The sequence below is a fragment of the Tetrao urogallus genome, assembly GCF_951394365.1.
Source record: "Tetrao urogallus genome assembly, chromosome: 2".
NCBI lineage: Eukaryota > Metazoa > Chordata > Aves > Galliformes > Phasianidae > Tetrao > Tetrao urogallus.
The window spans coordinates 31,006,455-31,022,393 of NC_136814.1; the positions used below are offsets into that span (position 1 = coordinate 31,006,455).

The 15,939-nt window shown below is 37.0% G+C and overlaps 1 protein-coding gene across 1 annotated transcript in view; it reads right to left on the reverse strand.

Annotated features, from left to right (window-relative positions):
• BIRC6 (baculoviral IAP repeat containing 6) overlaps window positions 1-15,939 on the reverse strand; it is a gene marked incomplete at both ends in the record, with an annotated part of 169,687 nt that overhangs the window by 79,832 nt on the left and 73,916 nt on the right. The window contains 8 exons of the mRNA XM_079532802.1: window positions 117-396; window positions 1,032-1,232; window positions 3,766-3,960; window positions 4,141-4,237; window positions 4,719-4,894; window positions 7,624-8,186; window positions 12,759-12,886; window positions 13,698-13,831. Of these exons, the coding sequence (XP_079388928.1) occupies window positions 117-396; window positions 1,032-1,232; window positions 3,766-3,960; window positions 4,141-4,237; window positions 4,719-4,894; window positions 7,624-8,186; window positions 12,759-12,886; window positions 13,698-13,831 (1,774 nt within the window). The remainder of the gene's footprint in view (window positions 1-116; window positions 397-1,031; window positions 1,233-3,765; window positions 3,961-4,140; window positions 4,238-4,718; window positions 4,895-7,623; window positions 8,187-12,758; window positions 12,887-13,697; window positions 13,832-15,939) is intronic.

The window sequence follows — 15,939 nt, forward strand, 5'->3', positions numbered from 1 at the left end:
CACATCCTTTGTTTTTGTTCACCACTACAAAGATGAAACGTTTTCATTTTACACATACAGAAAAAGAACGCTACGAACCATGCTCTAGTCTCTGTCAACTGATACTAGAAGCTTACCTTGTTTTAGAGACCTGATCCTCAGAAGGAAGGAATGGATTATTGACTGTTGCAGATGAGGTGTTTCCAAAAGCTGTGAGGCCCAACAGTTTGATTTGAGAGAGGCCTAACGTACTGGCATCCCGTGGACGATGGAGACGAAGACAGACAGCTGATGCAACTTCAGCTTTTACAAGCTGTATTTTTATGTATGTGAGACCGCTTGTGATAACAGGAGTTGACAAAGGTAACATATTGACACCATCTGCACTTATTTCAACAGATACTGACGAAGGGCAAGCTACGGAGCAAGGTAAGAAGGTTTAATACCATTTAAAAGCCTGTACTGGTTTGAATTTTAAGCATTAAACATGTATTCATTTTAAGGATAAAGATGATGAAAATGAACTTAAGCAAACACTACTGCAAAACCACAGCTATAGTATGTGTCCTGTGTGATAACACACGGTGAAACGCATCAGCATTCGGATACATGGGTTATGCAGCTTATTCCAAGGACGTGAGATGAAGAAAAGTCCTGTCAGTATAAATATCACTTTTTTTTCTTTTTTGGGCTGTGGCAATAAGAGCTAAGGAAAATAAGAAAATTTCTCTCTCATGCTTCATTGCAACTCCTATACAACTCCATTTTGCCTGAAGGCTTGTGACCAACATCACATTCTCTTAAATTTTGAGAAGTTTGAGAAGTTTTCTGGCATACTGATGTTAATGCCACGAGACATGCACTATGATACATGAAATCAATCAGAATCAGAGCCTTCAACTATTAAGAGAAGCTGAACTAGGAAGCTTTTTAACTCATTTATTGGCATTCTTCATACAGTGTATCTGCTTTCGTTCTTCTGATGTTGTTTCTGACACTGCTAAACCTTACTCATTAACTTTCAAATCAGTGGTGTCAGCAAATGTACTTACTTGCAAGGGAGGCCAGATGAGGCTGGATGTGTATCTCTTTGAGCAGCACTGCTGCAGGAAGATGAATTGTGAGATCACACCAAGCCTCCTCAGGTAAAAATATGTATGACCACGCAGCAGATCGAGCTCTTCTATGTGGAGGAGTAGCCTGTAACAGTACTTCAGCAGGTTGGGCAGTAGGGCTGCTTGAGGTGATGGAACCTACAAAAAACAGCAGTATCAACATTATTTATAAATATTTATTAATTAAATCCAGATTAATTTACCACCTGAATTATGAAAAACAATTTTTAATATCTGTTTTGTTTATTCACACATTCCATATATAATCATAATAACTGCTGACATATTTTAATTTTCAAGTGTTTTATATAGTTTGCCTATCTACATGAATGTGCATGTGCTTGAATGTTTGCTAGAGTATATCTGCTATCAAACCCCTGAACTTTTCATCAAGATTTAATTACAGAAGCAAGCCAATCAAAAGGTCCAGGTTGAACAGTATAACTTGAACTCCGTTCATTCATAGTAAACCTAATGAAAATTTTAAAGGTTTCAATATTAAAATGGTAAGAAATGTCTTTATAATAATAATCTGCAAACATTTTTTCTGAAAAAGTTTTGTTTAATATGAGAACCCTTTTTCTAAATTTAGACACCAAATCCAAAAGCCTATAACTGTATCAACAATCTACTTTTCAAATCTTAGAATGACTCAAGAACAAAGTAAAAAGACCCAGACTATGCCATCTCTAGCAAGATGTATGGCTCAGCAAGACTGGACATGTGCTGTTCCAACTACAAATACATGAGGTGTTTTAATTTTGAGCAGCTCCATCTGCATCCTATGACTGACTGCCTATTCTTAGTTAGAGGTGAATTCCTAAAGTACACATTCTGACACATTTTCATCACAAATGAATTCAGTTTGTGCCTGAGATAATATCACCCAATGAGAATCAAAGTGTAGAAAGTGAAGTCCATCGGAAGGTACACTTTAAAAGAACGCTCTCAATAGGAAATGAAATATTAAGATAGATAAACTCAAAGCAGAACACCAATAACTGCAGCACTTTCCAAGGCTGAAGATGAAACACGCAAGAAACCACTGTGATATGTTTAGGATTTTCACTACTGAAAGTGACTACGTACCAACATCTGCAGGTTTCTCAAATTTATCTCTTCAGAATTTGTGAATAGTGAAGTAGATTAAGAATGGTTCCACATTCTGATAAATAAACCTTTTGTTTTCTTCCTAATGTCATTTTATTTGATTATTTTAAATTTGAATGAAAGGACTGAAAGGAACTTCTTTCTTGTCCTACAGTATTTCCAAAGCTTTTTAAAAAATAATCTGTTCTTCACTCATGACAATAAGATACAGGGCATACGCATTTGTCAGCTACACTGGGCTAATGAGCACCAACATGAATCAAGACATTAGTAGTGGAAGAAAGAAAACCTCAGCAAAATATTAGAGTGCATTTACACATTAAAACTCACGCATTTTAATATGTGGTAGCCATTATATTGATACCAAAAAAGCACTGCAATTCTAACAAACGTTCATGCAGGTAGCATTGATGCATCTAGGTACAAGCATGAGAACACTATCAGCAAGAATAGCCCAATGCTCCAGTATCTGCTGTGGTCTGACTTAGCTCTGGCTCATTCTGAGTGAAATGCTATGAAATGCTTCTGTAACAGCTGGATTAAATCTGTTGTGCATTAAGTGCAGCCAGTGAGTCTCAATGGATTACCGCAGAAACTGGTCTGGAACTGTGTATTCAAACAACCCAGGGGAGGAAGGGACTTACCTTGATTCAATGACTACATCACATACTGACCATTTCCTTTCCTTCCATCCCCCAACCAAGCTCTTATTAACATGGAGGAGGAGTTCACCAAGCAATTTCTTTTCTCACTCAGCAACATCTTGAAACACTAGTACCCTCTCTGTTTAGAAGGTGTGGTAGTACTTCAATATTTGACACAGTACCTCTTGTTAAGAACATGATGTGTACTACTGGACAGTCAGCTGAATATGAGCCACCACTGTGCCCAGGTGGCCAGGAAGGCCAATGGCATGGTGTGGTGAACAGGACTAGGGAAGTCATCCTGCCCCTGCACTCGACATTGGTGAGGCCTCACCTCAAGTACTGTGTTCAGTTTTGGGCACCTCAGTACAGAAAGGACATTGAGGTGCTGGAGCAGGTCCAAAGAAGGGCAACAAGGCTTGTGAAGGGCTTGGAGAACATGCCCTATGAAGAGAGACTGAAGGAATAGGGGATGTTCTATCTGGGGAAAAGGAGGCTGAGGGGAGACCTTATTGCTCTCTTCTAATAACTGAAAGGTGTTTACAGTGAGAGCAGGGTTGGTCTCTTCTCGCTGGTGACAGGATGAGGGGAAATGGCCTCAAGTTGCGCCACAGTAAGTTTAGGTTGGATATCAGGAGAAACTTCTTCACAGAAAGGGTTGTTAAGCACTGGAATAGGCTCCCCAGGGAGGTGGTAGAGTCACCATCCCTGGATGCGTTTAAAATCTGTTTGGATGTGGTGCTCAGGGTCACGATTTAGTGGAGGGTTGTTAGTTAGGGTAGTATGGTTAGGTCATGGTTAGACTCTATGATCTTTAAGGTCTTTTCCAACCTAAGTGATTCTATGATTCTATAACTCTATGATGCAGATTCAAATGGCCACTGGATATTAAGGTGAGAGAAGGTTGTATTACTTACCCAAGGGTGCGAAATTGTGAATTCCCTCTGCATTATCAGGTTCAGAAGCTAGCACTCTGGCTTTCAAACTACTGTCTGTTGCTTTGGTGGGACCAGAATCAAGGAATTTCATAATAGTTGAAACCATACTTCTTGCTGTGTTAACAATAGCTCTTGTGCTCGTTACCATGTTGTTACAAATAAGCTGAACACCACCTATGCATAATTGGGATGGGAAAAAAAACAAAACCTGTTCAGAAGCCTGTGATAGATTCTAAGCAAATAAACACATATTTAATAAATTTGCTTCTCTAGACATCTGTCTGTATTCCTGAAGTGCCATAAAATCTACAATAAATCTTCTACTTGAAGCACTCAAAGAAAACACATTCTTACCCATGTCATGAAAAGCCTTCAGTGCCTCGCTTGTGTCCAAGACTCGTAAAATGAACCAGAGGAGTGGTTCAGACAACTGACAAGTGGCAAGAGAACCCTAAAAGAAAGTTAAGAAATACAATTTCATACAGAATTAGAAATTAGAATAAGAAATCCCACCACAGTCAACCTCTCTACCACAAAATAGCAGCATCATCCTCCAGAAGGTTCACTCCTACACAGGAGAAGCCTTTGTAGTAAGGAAAAGATTAAATGACAAGGTAAGTAGCTGAAGGGAATTAAGAATATTGAGCATTATATATACACAGTAATACAAACACAATAAATGTATTTCCCACTTGAACACAATGAAACATTCAATTCACTTTTAGCCAGGAATATTTACAGGAACACCAAAATATCCTTAGAGAAACTCCTTAACTCTCTCCCCCTTCAGAATGATGGAGACTTCCTATCTTCTGCACCACAGTTATGTCAGAAAAATATTAAAATCAGTCAGTTTACTGACATGACTACAGCTTACTGTATCAACCAAAATGTAATCATCTTGAAGAACAGCAAAGTTAAAGGGAACCTACCTGTCTTCCCATATACCCACAAGCCATGTAAGTAAGAATTGGCTGAAGCATCACTTGCACCGTTGTTGCTTTCTTACTAAGTGTTGTCAGGATAGTGAACAATCCATCTCCAACTGATATTGCATCTAAGCCACCATGAAAGTTTTCATGTTTAGTGAGATGTAAGCCACTTGCACCTTAGTGAAAACAGGAACAGTTCAAGGTTCAGAAGCTGAGACCTAACAAATTGTTACAGCATAGAGGAGAACTCAAGGATATTTAAATTTCATTTCAGCTAAATATTGGCATGGATTTTACAAGGACAATTTTCATATAAATTACCATTAGTTCTTTGCTTAACATCTGCATCTCTATTGGAAATACCTCTCTTTGAACTTTTCTTCCCAGTGTTACAGTTCAGGATTTATTCAGTAATATTGATTACATATTTGCTGAAAAGGAGGAAGGAAAGCAGTAGAATTTTCTTCCCTAAGAGAAACTACCTCTGTAAAAATTACTGCCTCCCTGAGCATATGACATCAATTTGAGCTTTTAAAAGTGGTTTTAGATTGGAGTTGGGGAAACGGATTTCATTTCCCTTCCATTTACAGGAACTGGAATTATACTCACAGAAAATAATATAAAGAATGTGTTTAAGTGATCTTTGCAATATGCCTTAGAGAAACATTTTGGCAAGAGAATTGACAGCTATAGTACTTTAATCACCTTTAAGTTGTCAAGAAAGAAAATACTGGTAAGCTTTGAAAGCATGGAGACAGACAGAAGTCTCTTAGGACTCGATCTCTGTGGTGTCTAGAAAAGTTAAAAATAAATGACAGTCGAAGAAGGTGTTGCAAAGATTTTAGATTTTGAGGCATGGGAAAGGAAGGGTAGGATGGGAATACTACTACTTATGTGATTTTCATAGCCTGTCAATGAGAAAGCATAAAATCCTAATGAAATGCAAAGACAAAACTCACAAACATTTTAACTTCATGTGACAAAAGAGTTACAGAAGGCTATCCTGGTTCTTGATCTACTGGCTTTCAAGGTACAGTAAATCAACATTATTAGCAGAAATTCTGACACAAGAGCCATTACTTACTAGTGCACATCTGCTTAAGTCTTACGGTTTATCTTTCCTGGGTAGCCAGCATTCCGCGCTACCCACTACATGTTTACTACTAAATGCTGGTAATTGATTTTTGGATCATACATATCCTTGGCAGCAATCTTAGAGAAACGTTCTGTTCAAAGAAGTTGTCTGGAAAGAGCTAAATGCAGATTTTCTTGAAGGAACTAAAACCACAAAGAACTGTGTTACATCTTCCCAAAACACTCACACAAATTAGTTTCAGTAACCTACATCAAAAGACCCTGGGGCAAACAATCCATTGAAGGGAGCCAGTTGGCCCAGTGCTCTGAATTCTATGAAAAACACTGAAATAATGCTGTCTTTCCAAACTGATTTCTTAAAAAATACAAAATATTTGCTAGACACAAAATGATGGTTCAGAAAGACATAAAAGTTGAGGAGAGTGTTTGAATTTCACCCCCCAAAAACATGTACTCAAAACAATCAACCATGCATAGAACAAACTACTTTCAATGTTCCTTCGTATTGCATTTGTGATACAACACCAACTATCCAGAGTGAAGGCTGAAGCATTTAAGAATTAATTTCAGGAAGATTCCAACAATGCACTTCAGGCTGTTCAAGTCCTGCCTGCTGTTTGACTACTGGGGATTGCTACTTTCTCAGTTGCTCTTATAACACATGGACCACTTGTCAGACATTCACAGATTCTCATCCAAAGAACACACTGTTTTCTGACACCACTTTGGTTAAACACTTTCACATCCACTTAAGACAAATCAGCACAGAAGACAACAGAGAAACTTTCTTGGAAATAAGAGAAACACTATAGAGTACAAAATTTCACAATTATTTTTGTATCTGAAATGAAGTGCATGGTTCAAGCCTATTTTTCTGTAAACTGTTCTTTTACTTTTACACACACATTACCATTCATGTAGTATTTCATCTGGTAGTTCAAGCTGTGCAAATAAACTGTAGGTTATCTTCGCAACTCAAAAGCAAGTCTCAAAGATATCTACTTGGAGAAAACACACCCTAGACACATCTCCAACAAACAGCAACTTTTCTGTTTGAAGTATCTTTGGCAATCCACACTTCTTAGTAACAGGAAGAATTCCCAGAGATATATTACTAGAACCCTAAATAGTATGCTGCTAAGGAGACTTCTGGAAAAAAAATAGGGGAATGGAAAAGTGCCTGCATTTTTGCAATGGCACAGTTGTAAGTCTTCTCTTCCAAAAGTAATTCAAAAAAGAAAAATATTGCTATATGAAGTGAACTATCAAGGTAACATGCCTGTAGTACAAACTGAAGACGAATTCTAATCCATGTATGGAGACATATAAAGGCAAAGACTGAAATACAGGAAATTCCTTTTAAACATAACAAACTGTATTTTTCTTCAAAGATAACTGAACACTGGTATAGACTTCCCAGAGCAGTTGTGGAGCCTCCACTCTTGAAGAATTAAAAAATCCACTGGACAAGGTACTGAGGAACCTACTCTCTGCATCGGGATTTCCTTGTAAAGGGAGGTTTAACCAGGCAATCTCCAGAGGTCCCTTCCGACATCAATCCTTCTGAATTTGCTGAATCCCAGAATTACAAATGCCAAACGCTCCCATTTGGCTTTAATCACCGTCTCCCACCTTACAGTGTTTTTGTCCCCACCTTACATCACTTGCTGTCCTTCTCACTTTTCTATCAGCTTCTCTTTTTCTGTCTTTTTTGACACATTTTGTATGTCTGTGCCAATGCATTAGTTTGTAGAAGTTTAAAGTATTTACCACCACAAAAGACCTTCCCTTTTAATTAAGAAATACCTACCAATAATCATTGCCATAGCACTGCTGTTACACTGGCCAAGGGCAGACAAAATCTGGCTCATAATTTGTTGGTTGGCTAACACCAAGTCCGCAACATACGCAGTTGATCCTTGAATACTAGGATTGTTTCCATTGCCATCTTTGCCTCCTGAAACCTTTTCTTCATCAGACACACTGTCTGTGGTGCTGCTTGCTACTGGTACACGGGCACTATATTCTCGGTTACTGGAAAGTGGCAGTTGAACTAAAATGTTCACCAGTTTTAACAAATCAAACATAAGTTGATCCCTTGTCATTTCTCCGCAAACAGCCTTGGCATCACCTGGACGGATAATGTTGGCAAAAAGTCCTCCAAAGCATGCTCTAGCACCCACAGAGCTGTCTGAGCCGCTGCGAGACATCACTTTGTCCGAACATGTAATGTAATGATGCACAAGGAAGGTTATAGACTCAATCACTGCAGAAATGGTGCTAACTGACACAACTTCAAAATTCTGTTCCAGGGTAAATTCCAAGAGTTTCACTTGTGCATCCAAAGGCCCTTGGCCTGTCTGAAAAGCACCTCTGGAAAGAAAAAGGAAAAAAAAAGATATTTCATTATTCAATATTAACAAGATAGGTAATTTTTTGTTGTTGTTTCCTTGAGATTTAAGAATCAAAAAGCACGCCAGACTTCCAATAAAAAAATAGCCATTTCCAGAAATGCAATTTGAAGCATAATTTGATCTTTCACATAGGTTAAGTATTCATAATTTTTAACTACCAACGATTACAGAGTCAGTGGAATTTCTTCATGCTTTAACTTTTCTGATACTACAAACAACAAAAGCTTCTTTTCCGAAAGTTTGAAATCTAGTTAGATCTTTGTTTCACTTTTTTTTCTTTTTAACTAAGCAGTTAACTTCGTGAGTATGTATTTCAGATACAGTCCTGTTCATTTGCTGTGGGTGAAAAGTTTCATGAACTTGCAGGGAAATTGCATGGGAAGAAGCAGTCTAATACTATAGTATCATCAGGATTTTTTCCTTAATTCTAACAGGAAAATTCAACAGGATTTGTCCCTCTGTAAATTCCTCTGTAAATTTTTTTCCTCCAAAGTAGAGAGAAGAATGGTTAGTTTTAAGCTTTCTAAATAGTAACTATACGTAAAACGATGAGAAGATACTCAAATTGTCACAGGTAGGTGCTTACAGGTTGATTACTTGACGGATCTCTTCTGGCACTAAACTTATTTTCCCGTTTGAATCATAGAATCACAGAATGGCCTGGGTTGAAAAGGACCAAATGATCAAGTAGTTTAAACCTCCTGCTATGTGCAGGGCCACCAACCACAAGACCAGGCTGCCCAGAGCCACATCCAGCCTGGCCTTGAATGCCTACAGGGATGGGGCATCCACAACCTCCTTGGGCAGCCTGTTCCAGTGCATCACCACCCTCTGTGTGGAAAACTTCCTCTTAATGTCTAACTAAACCTCCCTGTCTCAGTTTCAAACCATTCCCACTTGTTCTATCACTATCCAACCTTGTAAGCAGACATACCCCCTCCTGTTTATAAGCTCCTTTCAAATATTGGAAGGCCACAATGAAGTCTCCCTGGTGCTTTCTCTTCTCCAAGCTAAACAAGCCCAGTTCCCTCAACCTTTCTTCATACGAGAGGTGCTCCAGCCCTCTGATCATCTTAGTGACCCTCCTCTGTGCTTTCACACATTTACCAGTAGATTGTAAAATGAACTTTCTCAATCAAGTGTATTTAAAATAAAGCTGGTTCTAATTCTCTAAGCGTGGTTTGGTTAGTAACTTGAAACATTTCTCTATATCTTTTGACGCTGAGTAGTCAATCCCACTATAACATTACATGCAGAACAAAATATTTTCTGTAAACAGATTTGAAGAAAATATTTGCCATTTAAGTAATTCTAACAGTAATATACTGCTTTTTTTTTTTTTGCTTTTATTTTATTTTTTTTTTTTTTTATTACAATCAATCTTACAATTTGGTCAGACAAGGTACAGTTCAATAACTGCCTGGGGATCTACAAATAGTCATCAAAGCTCTTTTTTAGTGCTTTGCTTCCATGTTACATTTCAGTCCTACTTTTAATTTGTCTTAAAAAAAATCTTAACACAACTCAAAAGCTATCATTTCAATGTCTTAATCAGCTTATTTCAAGTATATTATAACATGTAAGTATGCATTCTAAGATTCATTATGAATTAACGATTTTATAGAATAATTAAATTTCTTGTATGAGTAATAGTCCAGTAACATAACCTAGTGAACGTCACCCATCCATTTCAAGTTAATGACGTAAAATTTCTTAGAGAAAGCTGAAATAGTTTTCTGTAAGATTAAAGGATAGATAACACCAAAGTGCCACCTACTGGAGAAGAGGGAAACAAGAAAATGAGGAAGTCCTTCCCTCATTACATTAAACCTTTGTCTGGAGATGTGTAGAACATCTGTATCAGTGGTAAAACATAATTCCTAATGCATTTCAGGCCAAACAACTGCCACATGACTAGTTTATTGCTGTACACACAACGGTCTTGGGCCCACTGACTGAGCCTTCAAGAAGCAGAACTGCTAAGCACAAGGTAAAATCTCCTCGCTGTTGCACAGACAGTGGTACTCCTCCACACAACTGAAAAGACACTACATCAATAGAGAAGAGCAGGACAGAGGAGATTTTTTCAATGTGGAGAAGAGGAAGCAAGAAAAGGGACACAGTGCTAACTTCCCCAGTGCTATGCCACCAACAACCTGACCAGGCATGAAGATGGCCACGCTAAGAACTTGTCCCATAGCAATAGGTAAGACAGATGCATAAGACAGATCACAAGCACATTTCCCTTCTCTTTCTAAAAGCAAAAGCTGAAAGCCACAAATGGAAAACCACAGATCTAAATAGTCCTTACATATTTTTGTATCCATGTAAAGAAATGTTAGAGTGGTATCACTCATGATTACTCAACATGGATATCCCCAAACCTGAACTTTGAACTAAGCAGCAGAGCTAAAATAACATGAAGTTATAGGAAAAAAAAACCAAACCACACAGGAACAATCAAATGAAAACCAAAAAAACAAAAAAAATCCCAACAACTCAATTACAAAGGGAGGCAGAACATTCAGGAATAAACCCTTCATTCACAAACTAACATACGATGCAAACAGCAGGCATTGCTGGTGTTAAAAGGCCCTTGAGAACCTTCAGAAGCTAGTAAAGCTAGTGAAATGACATTAAAATGTCAGCGACGAATGACTTGCCTAAATGACCATCCTTTTTAAAGCCAGCTTCAGATACTGATGAAATCCATACAGTGTAAGCCATAAAAATACTTGGTTCATTTTCCACATTAGCAGAGTTTGAGATTGTGTTTGAAATGCTGAAACCTTTTCAAAACTGATATGTAAAGTTCCAAAAACAACATTATTATTTTGAAAGCAAGAAAGAAGTAGTAACAAAAAGATGCCTTCACCTTTTCTTAGTTACGATAACTTAATTGCAGGGAAGGAGACCTTATTAACAGCAACAGAAGTTCCAAGCATGAACATTCCTGGATCTAAAGAACCTTTTACTGACGATCAGGGACCATGGCTGCATTTAAAATGCAGAAACACTACCAGATCATTTGGTGTCTTACGACTTTCTACTGTTTGCTGGAGATGAAACCAGAATTGGGTAGTCTGGTAATATATTCAAAATGTGGTAATTCTTTTATTTACTGGATGCAACTAGTTATTTTAAAGGAATAGCACACAGATGTAAGCATTTCTGCAGGCACAGTTAGACGAATCAGACCATTGCTTGTTGACAAGAAACGGTACCGCAGAAGGAGTACAATACACTTGGTCATGAATTCAGATCTTGCAGTAAGGTTTAAAGAGACTTTGAATCCAGAAAAAGCAGATAAATGAGTAAGAAAAAGACAGGCCATCCAAGAAGCTGAGAATTGCAACAGATTTGGAAATTAGTGGTTAATGCTCCATATGGCCTCAGCACAGCTGCTTGGAGACTGCAGAACTTTCACTGTATGTTCTATTGAGACAATAAGAAAGAAGAAAAATATGCTTTCTTTATAAGAAGAGAAATATGCTTAAAAGTTCTGCCTTCTATGTGTTCCCTACTAACTTAAGCAGAAGCCTACAATTCACCTTCAGATTTCCTTTTGTTCTGTCTGTCCTTGAGTTTGTAGAACACAGAGAAAGAATAAAGCGAAAGGAAAGTAGAGACAAAAAGCATTATGCAAAGTCTTATTTTCATATGACTGAGGTTGTAAAAAATTTGGTGTTCAAAAGATGGTAGCAAAAATACATTTCTTCTCCAATGACATTATAAGAAAATGAAAATGCAATAAAACATACAATCTGTAGTTTTACTCTCCTTTGGTAAGCTCCTTGTTTTCTTCTATTCTAGTCAACTTTATGGTTGGTTTTTCACAGTTTTGATTTGAATGGAGCTGATTTAGTATTTTATGGGTAAGAACTTTAAGTAATGGATACAGCTGTAATTAACTGTTTGTATTAATTCCATTTGTTTGCATGTGTATATACAAAAGCATGCATATTTGCCTACATATCCTGGACTTCTGCATCCTTAACGTATGCATACATTATCACACTACTTCTGAAGTGATCTGTATTCTAAACAATCAAAATCATTAATGTTCTTGATAGCATTTTCATGAAATAAATACGATTATGCAATCACACATTTCATCCTACTTACATTATAAAAGCAATCTACAAATAATTTGCTTTACCTTTGGTTAATTCAGGCCTTTCAGGATGCTTTTGCCTTTTCAGTGGGTAAACTCATCAACAGTGCCTTTATTTTAGGAATTCCTCTAACCCTAAAGAATGCCTACATCTTAGCCCATGATAAAATGACACTCCAACCAACTCCTCATTGCTTATATTCACTGTCCCTTGCATAAAGATGGCTGGCTGCGTGTGCATTCCAGGTGCACTTTTCCACATGCTAGAAACTGCCTGGGTGCAACTAGTAATGCTGTGATCTCAATCCATACACAACCTGACAGTAGGACAAGAGAGGGAATCTACACATTTTGGTTGTGACTCACAAACAGATTTTAAAGACAAAGAGGGTAGGAAAACAAAGGGCTAAGATTTACCTTTCTGTTGAAAGAATATGTATTAATTTCAATAAAAATTCACTAAACATTTGAGGACAAGTTGATGAAAGGTGCACTTGTAATCGAGTAAGAAATTCTTGCATAGCTTGCGTAGCAGTTGGCCCAACCTAGGGGGAAAAGAATTTTAATAAGTATATACAAAATTGAAATGTCTTCAAGACCAGGAAGTCGTTCCCAACATGAAAAACATCTTCTAAGAATAGATAAGTATTACATAACTTAACTTGCGTTCTGAAAAATTTTAGAGTTTTCTACTCCAGACCAACTTTTACCATGTGTTTTTCTACCATTATCCATGAGTAAAAAGCAAGAATTCAATTCTTTGCCTAACACTTGTTAGGTGTTTCTGAGAATCCTGTCAAGTATTACATAAGAATAAGTTAAATTTGGCTTTTTTTTTTTTTAATCTCCATTCACAAATGTTTTGAAGACCACAAAGAGCAGAAAATTAGTTGAAATTAGGAAACACATTAGAAATCACATTGATTCAAAGAACAGGCAAAAAAGAGAAGCACAAAACACTCTTCTAAATTCAAAAATTGTTAGATATTTGATCTTCATTGTCTTTTTTATCCTAATCCAGCATGAATTCCGTAAGCAAACTGAACTCTGCAAGTTTTCTATGCACACTACTAAAAAATTTTAACATAGAACACACTAACCAAGAAATCACATCCTCCCTAGAGCAACTTGTCCACATAAACGTAAAAAGGAAAGTTCACTATTCATAGCACATCATCAACATGAACTTCCCACCAGCTGTTCACCAGAGCTAACAACAACAACAACAAAAAAAAAAAAAAAAAAAGGAAAAACAATAAGCTAAGGATATAATACAACACAGATGACACACATTTCTGTCATGTTTATTTAAATGTTATTATGAAGGGTTATTCTGTTATTTTAATTGCTACTTACCTGTGGACTGTGTTGATTTGTTCCATGAGGATTTGTGCCAGAAAGAAATTTCACTAATACATGAATGAGGTTTGGATCTGACACCAACAGTTGGGCTGTACTTTCCTGAGCTCCAATGGCACTGCTTGGACCAGCTTAAAAATAAATGCATGAAAATTAAATCTCTCATCTTAAACATGTAATGTAAATACAACATTTATACTGTATATCTACTACATTTACTTCATTATGCATAAATATTCAGAAGTAGAATTAAGTACCAGAAGTTGCTTACTGAGGACTACAATTTGGAGTAATAAGTTTTCCATCAAGTACAGCTACAACCCTCCCAAATATTCCACTAGTATCTCAGCTTGCTAAGGTAAAATTCACAAATGTAGAGTTTTAGTTTTGTAGAAACAATATCTACACAGATTTTAACTCTTTTCTTTTTCTTTGCTAGTCTTCTCTGTAGTAAGGCTTTCACACATCTCTCAGTTTGCCAGAGACCATGTGTTCTATTATCATGCATGCAATCAAGATATTTTTTTTTGTGGCACATTCACCGACTTCACATCACTGATTAACACTGCAGGGAGCTTAACAGATAAGGGCTTTGAGGACAAGAAGTTAAAATATAATACATCCTTTAATGATCACGCAAGCAAGCTTTATTAAACATGTAGTTTTAACCATTCAGTTGTGGTATATAAAATCAGCACAAAACACAGCTTTTGAGAAGCACAGCTTATACCTATCCAAATTAAGATCAAGTTATAACACGCTAAAGCTGTCATCTCCTTCAGACTGTCTCATAGTATGTGAAAGAAAGACTGAATCAAGAGGAAATGGTGCTCAGGTACAAGAGTTTGACTGACATCTTTTTGCACCTCAAGATAAGATACCCAATTAGGGGAGATGCAAAAAGAATCAAATTCTAAACTAGTTACTGGTCATTCTGTTTGTATCAGTACTCATCATTCAAAAAAATTCCTTAAATTGAACAATAAGAAACCAAACAGGAAGGAAACATCTAAGTTTCATCAACATCTTAGTGATACTAAGTCTTCCCCTTACCAAATGCCATTTTGTTTTCTAACAATAAATAGATTTACTCCTTTAGATGATAGCAGAAAACTCATGCTGAAAGCATTTCTTGTATAGCTACACAAATAATTTTGCAATGATTTACCAATACTAGATTTAGAACAAGTAGGCTTGGTTATAGTTGATGGAAGACGGAACGGCAATAGCTAGAATTAAATAAAAGCAATAGAGCCTCTCAAGGCATTCCAGTTCCATTCTATTACAGACATTAAGGCTGTTGCAGTTTACATCTGACAGTGCAAAAATTAAAAAGCTAGGCCTTGTTTGGATGAAGGACAAGCCTGTAAGAGAAGCTAAGTGCACACTTCCACTGATTGTCTGAAAGGAAAACCAAATTTTTCAGAACAGAGAAATCTTCCACTGCAGGATGGGCCTTGGAAATACCAGCCTTGGTGAACTAATCAAGTTTATTTTCCCCCATCTTGAACTGCACCTGTGAATACTTACTGAGGCGAAATACACAACACATTAGTTCTACCCCTGAGAAAACTAGGTATATTGGTTGTAGGTGGGTATTTTATTGGTTGGTTATTTTTTGGGGGTGAAATTTCTAAGTCTGCCATAATTGAAGTAAAAAATGAAAATGAATACCCAGATGACAAAAGGTATTAACTTAGTAAGGTCACACCCCTTATATTTATACACGAACCTGTTTCCTCGAACATTTTGCTGATCTAGTGTGTATCTGCAAAACTGAAACTTCAGTTTTTCCAGAAGTACCCCAAATTATTTTAAAAGAAGTGTATATAAGCTCAGAAAATGTTCAAATAATATTTATTTGAAGAAGGAACGTTTGTGTTTTCCTGCATTGTTAAATGGCACCTTCAGAGAATAACCTATGAAGTCTACAGTCAGTGTGACAAGCAACACTTCTATTCTGTGGGGTTTCAAAAGGACATGTGAGTGGAGCATGAATACCTCTTGTGAAAGAAACAGATCAGTAAACGTATTACAAAAATGATATTACAAACAACAGCTGCCTACATTAGAGCAACTGAAACTCCGAAATTTTTCTTAGGGAGGCATCACTTTCACCCAGCAGAAGGAGTTTCAGAAGTTTTTCATGATATCGTTAAATAATACCAAGAAAAAAGTGAAAATCTGAAGGAAAAAAACGTGTTCCGAAGGCAAGGATTTCAAAGAGCTTATATAGGGA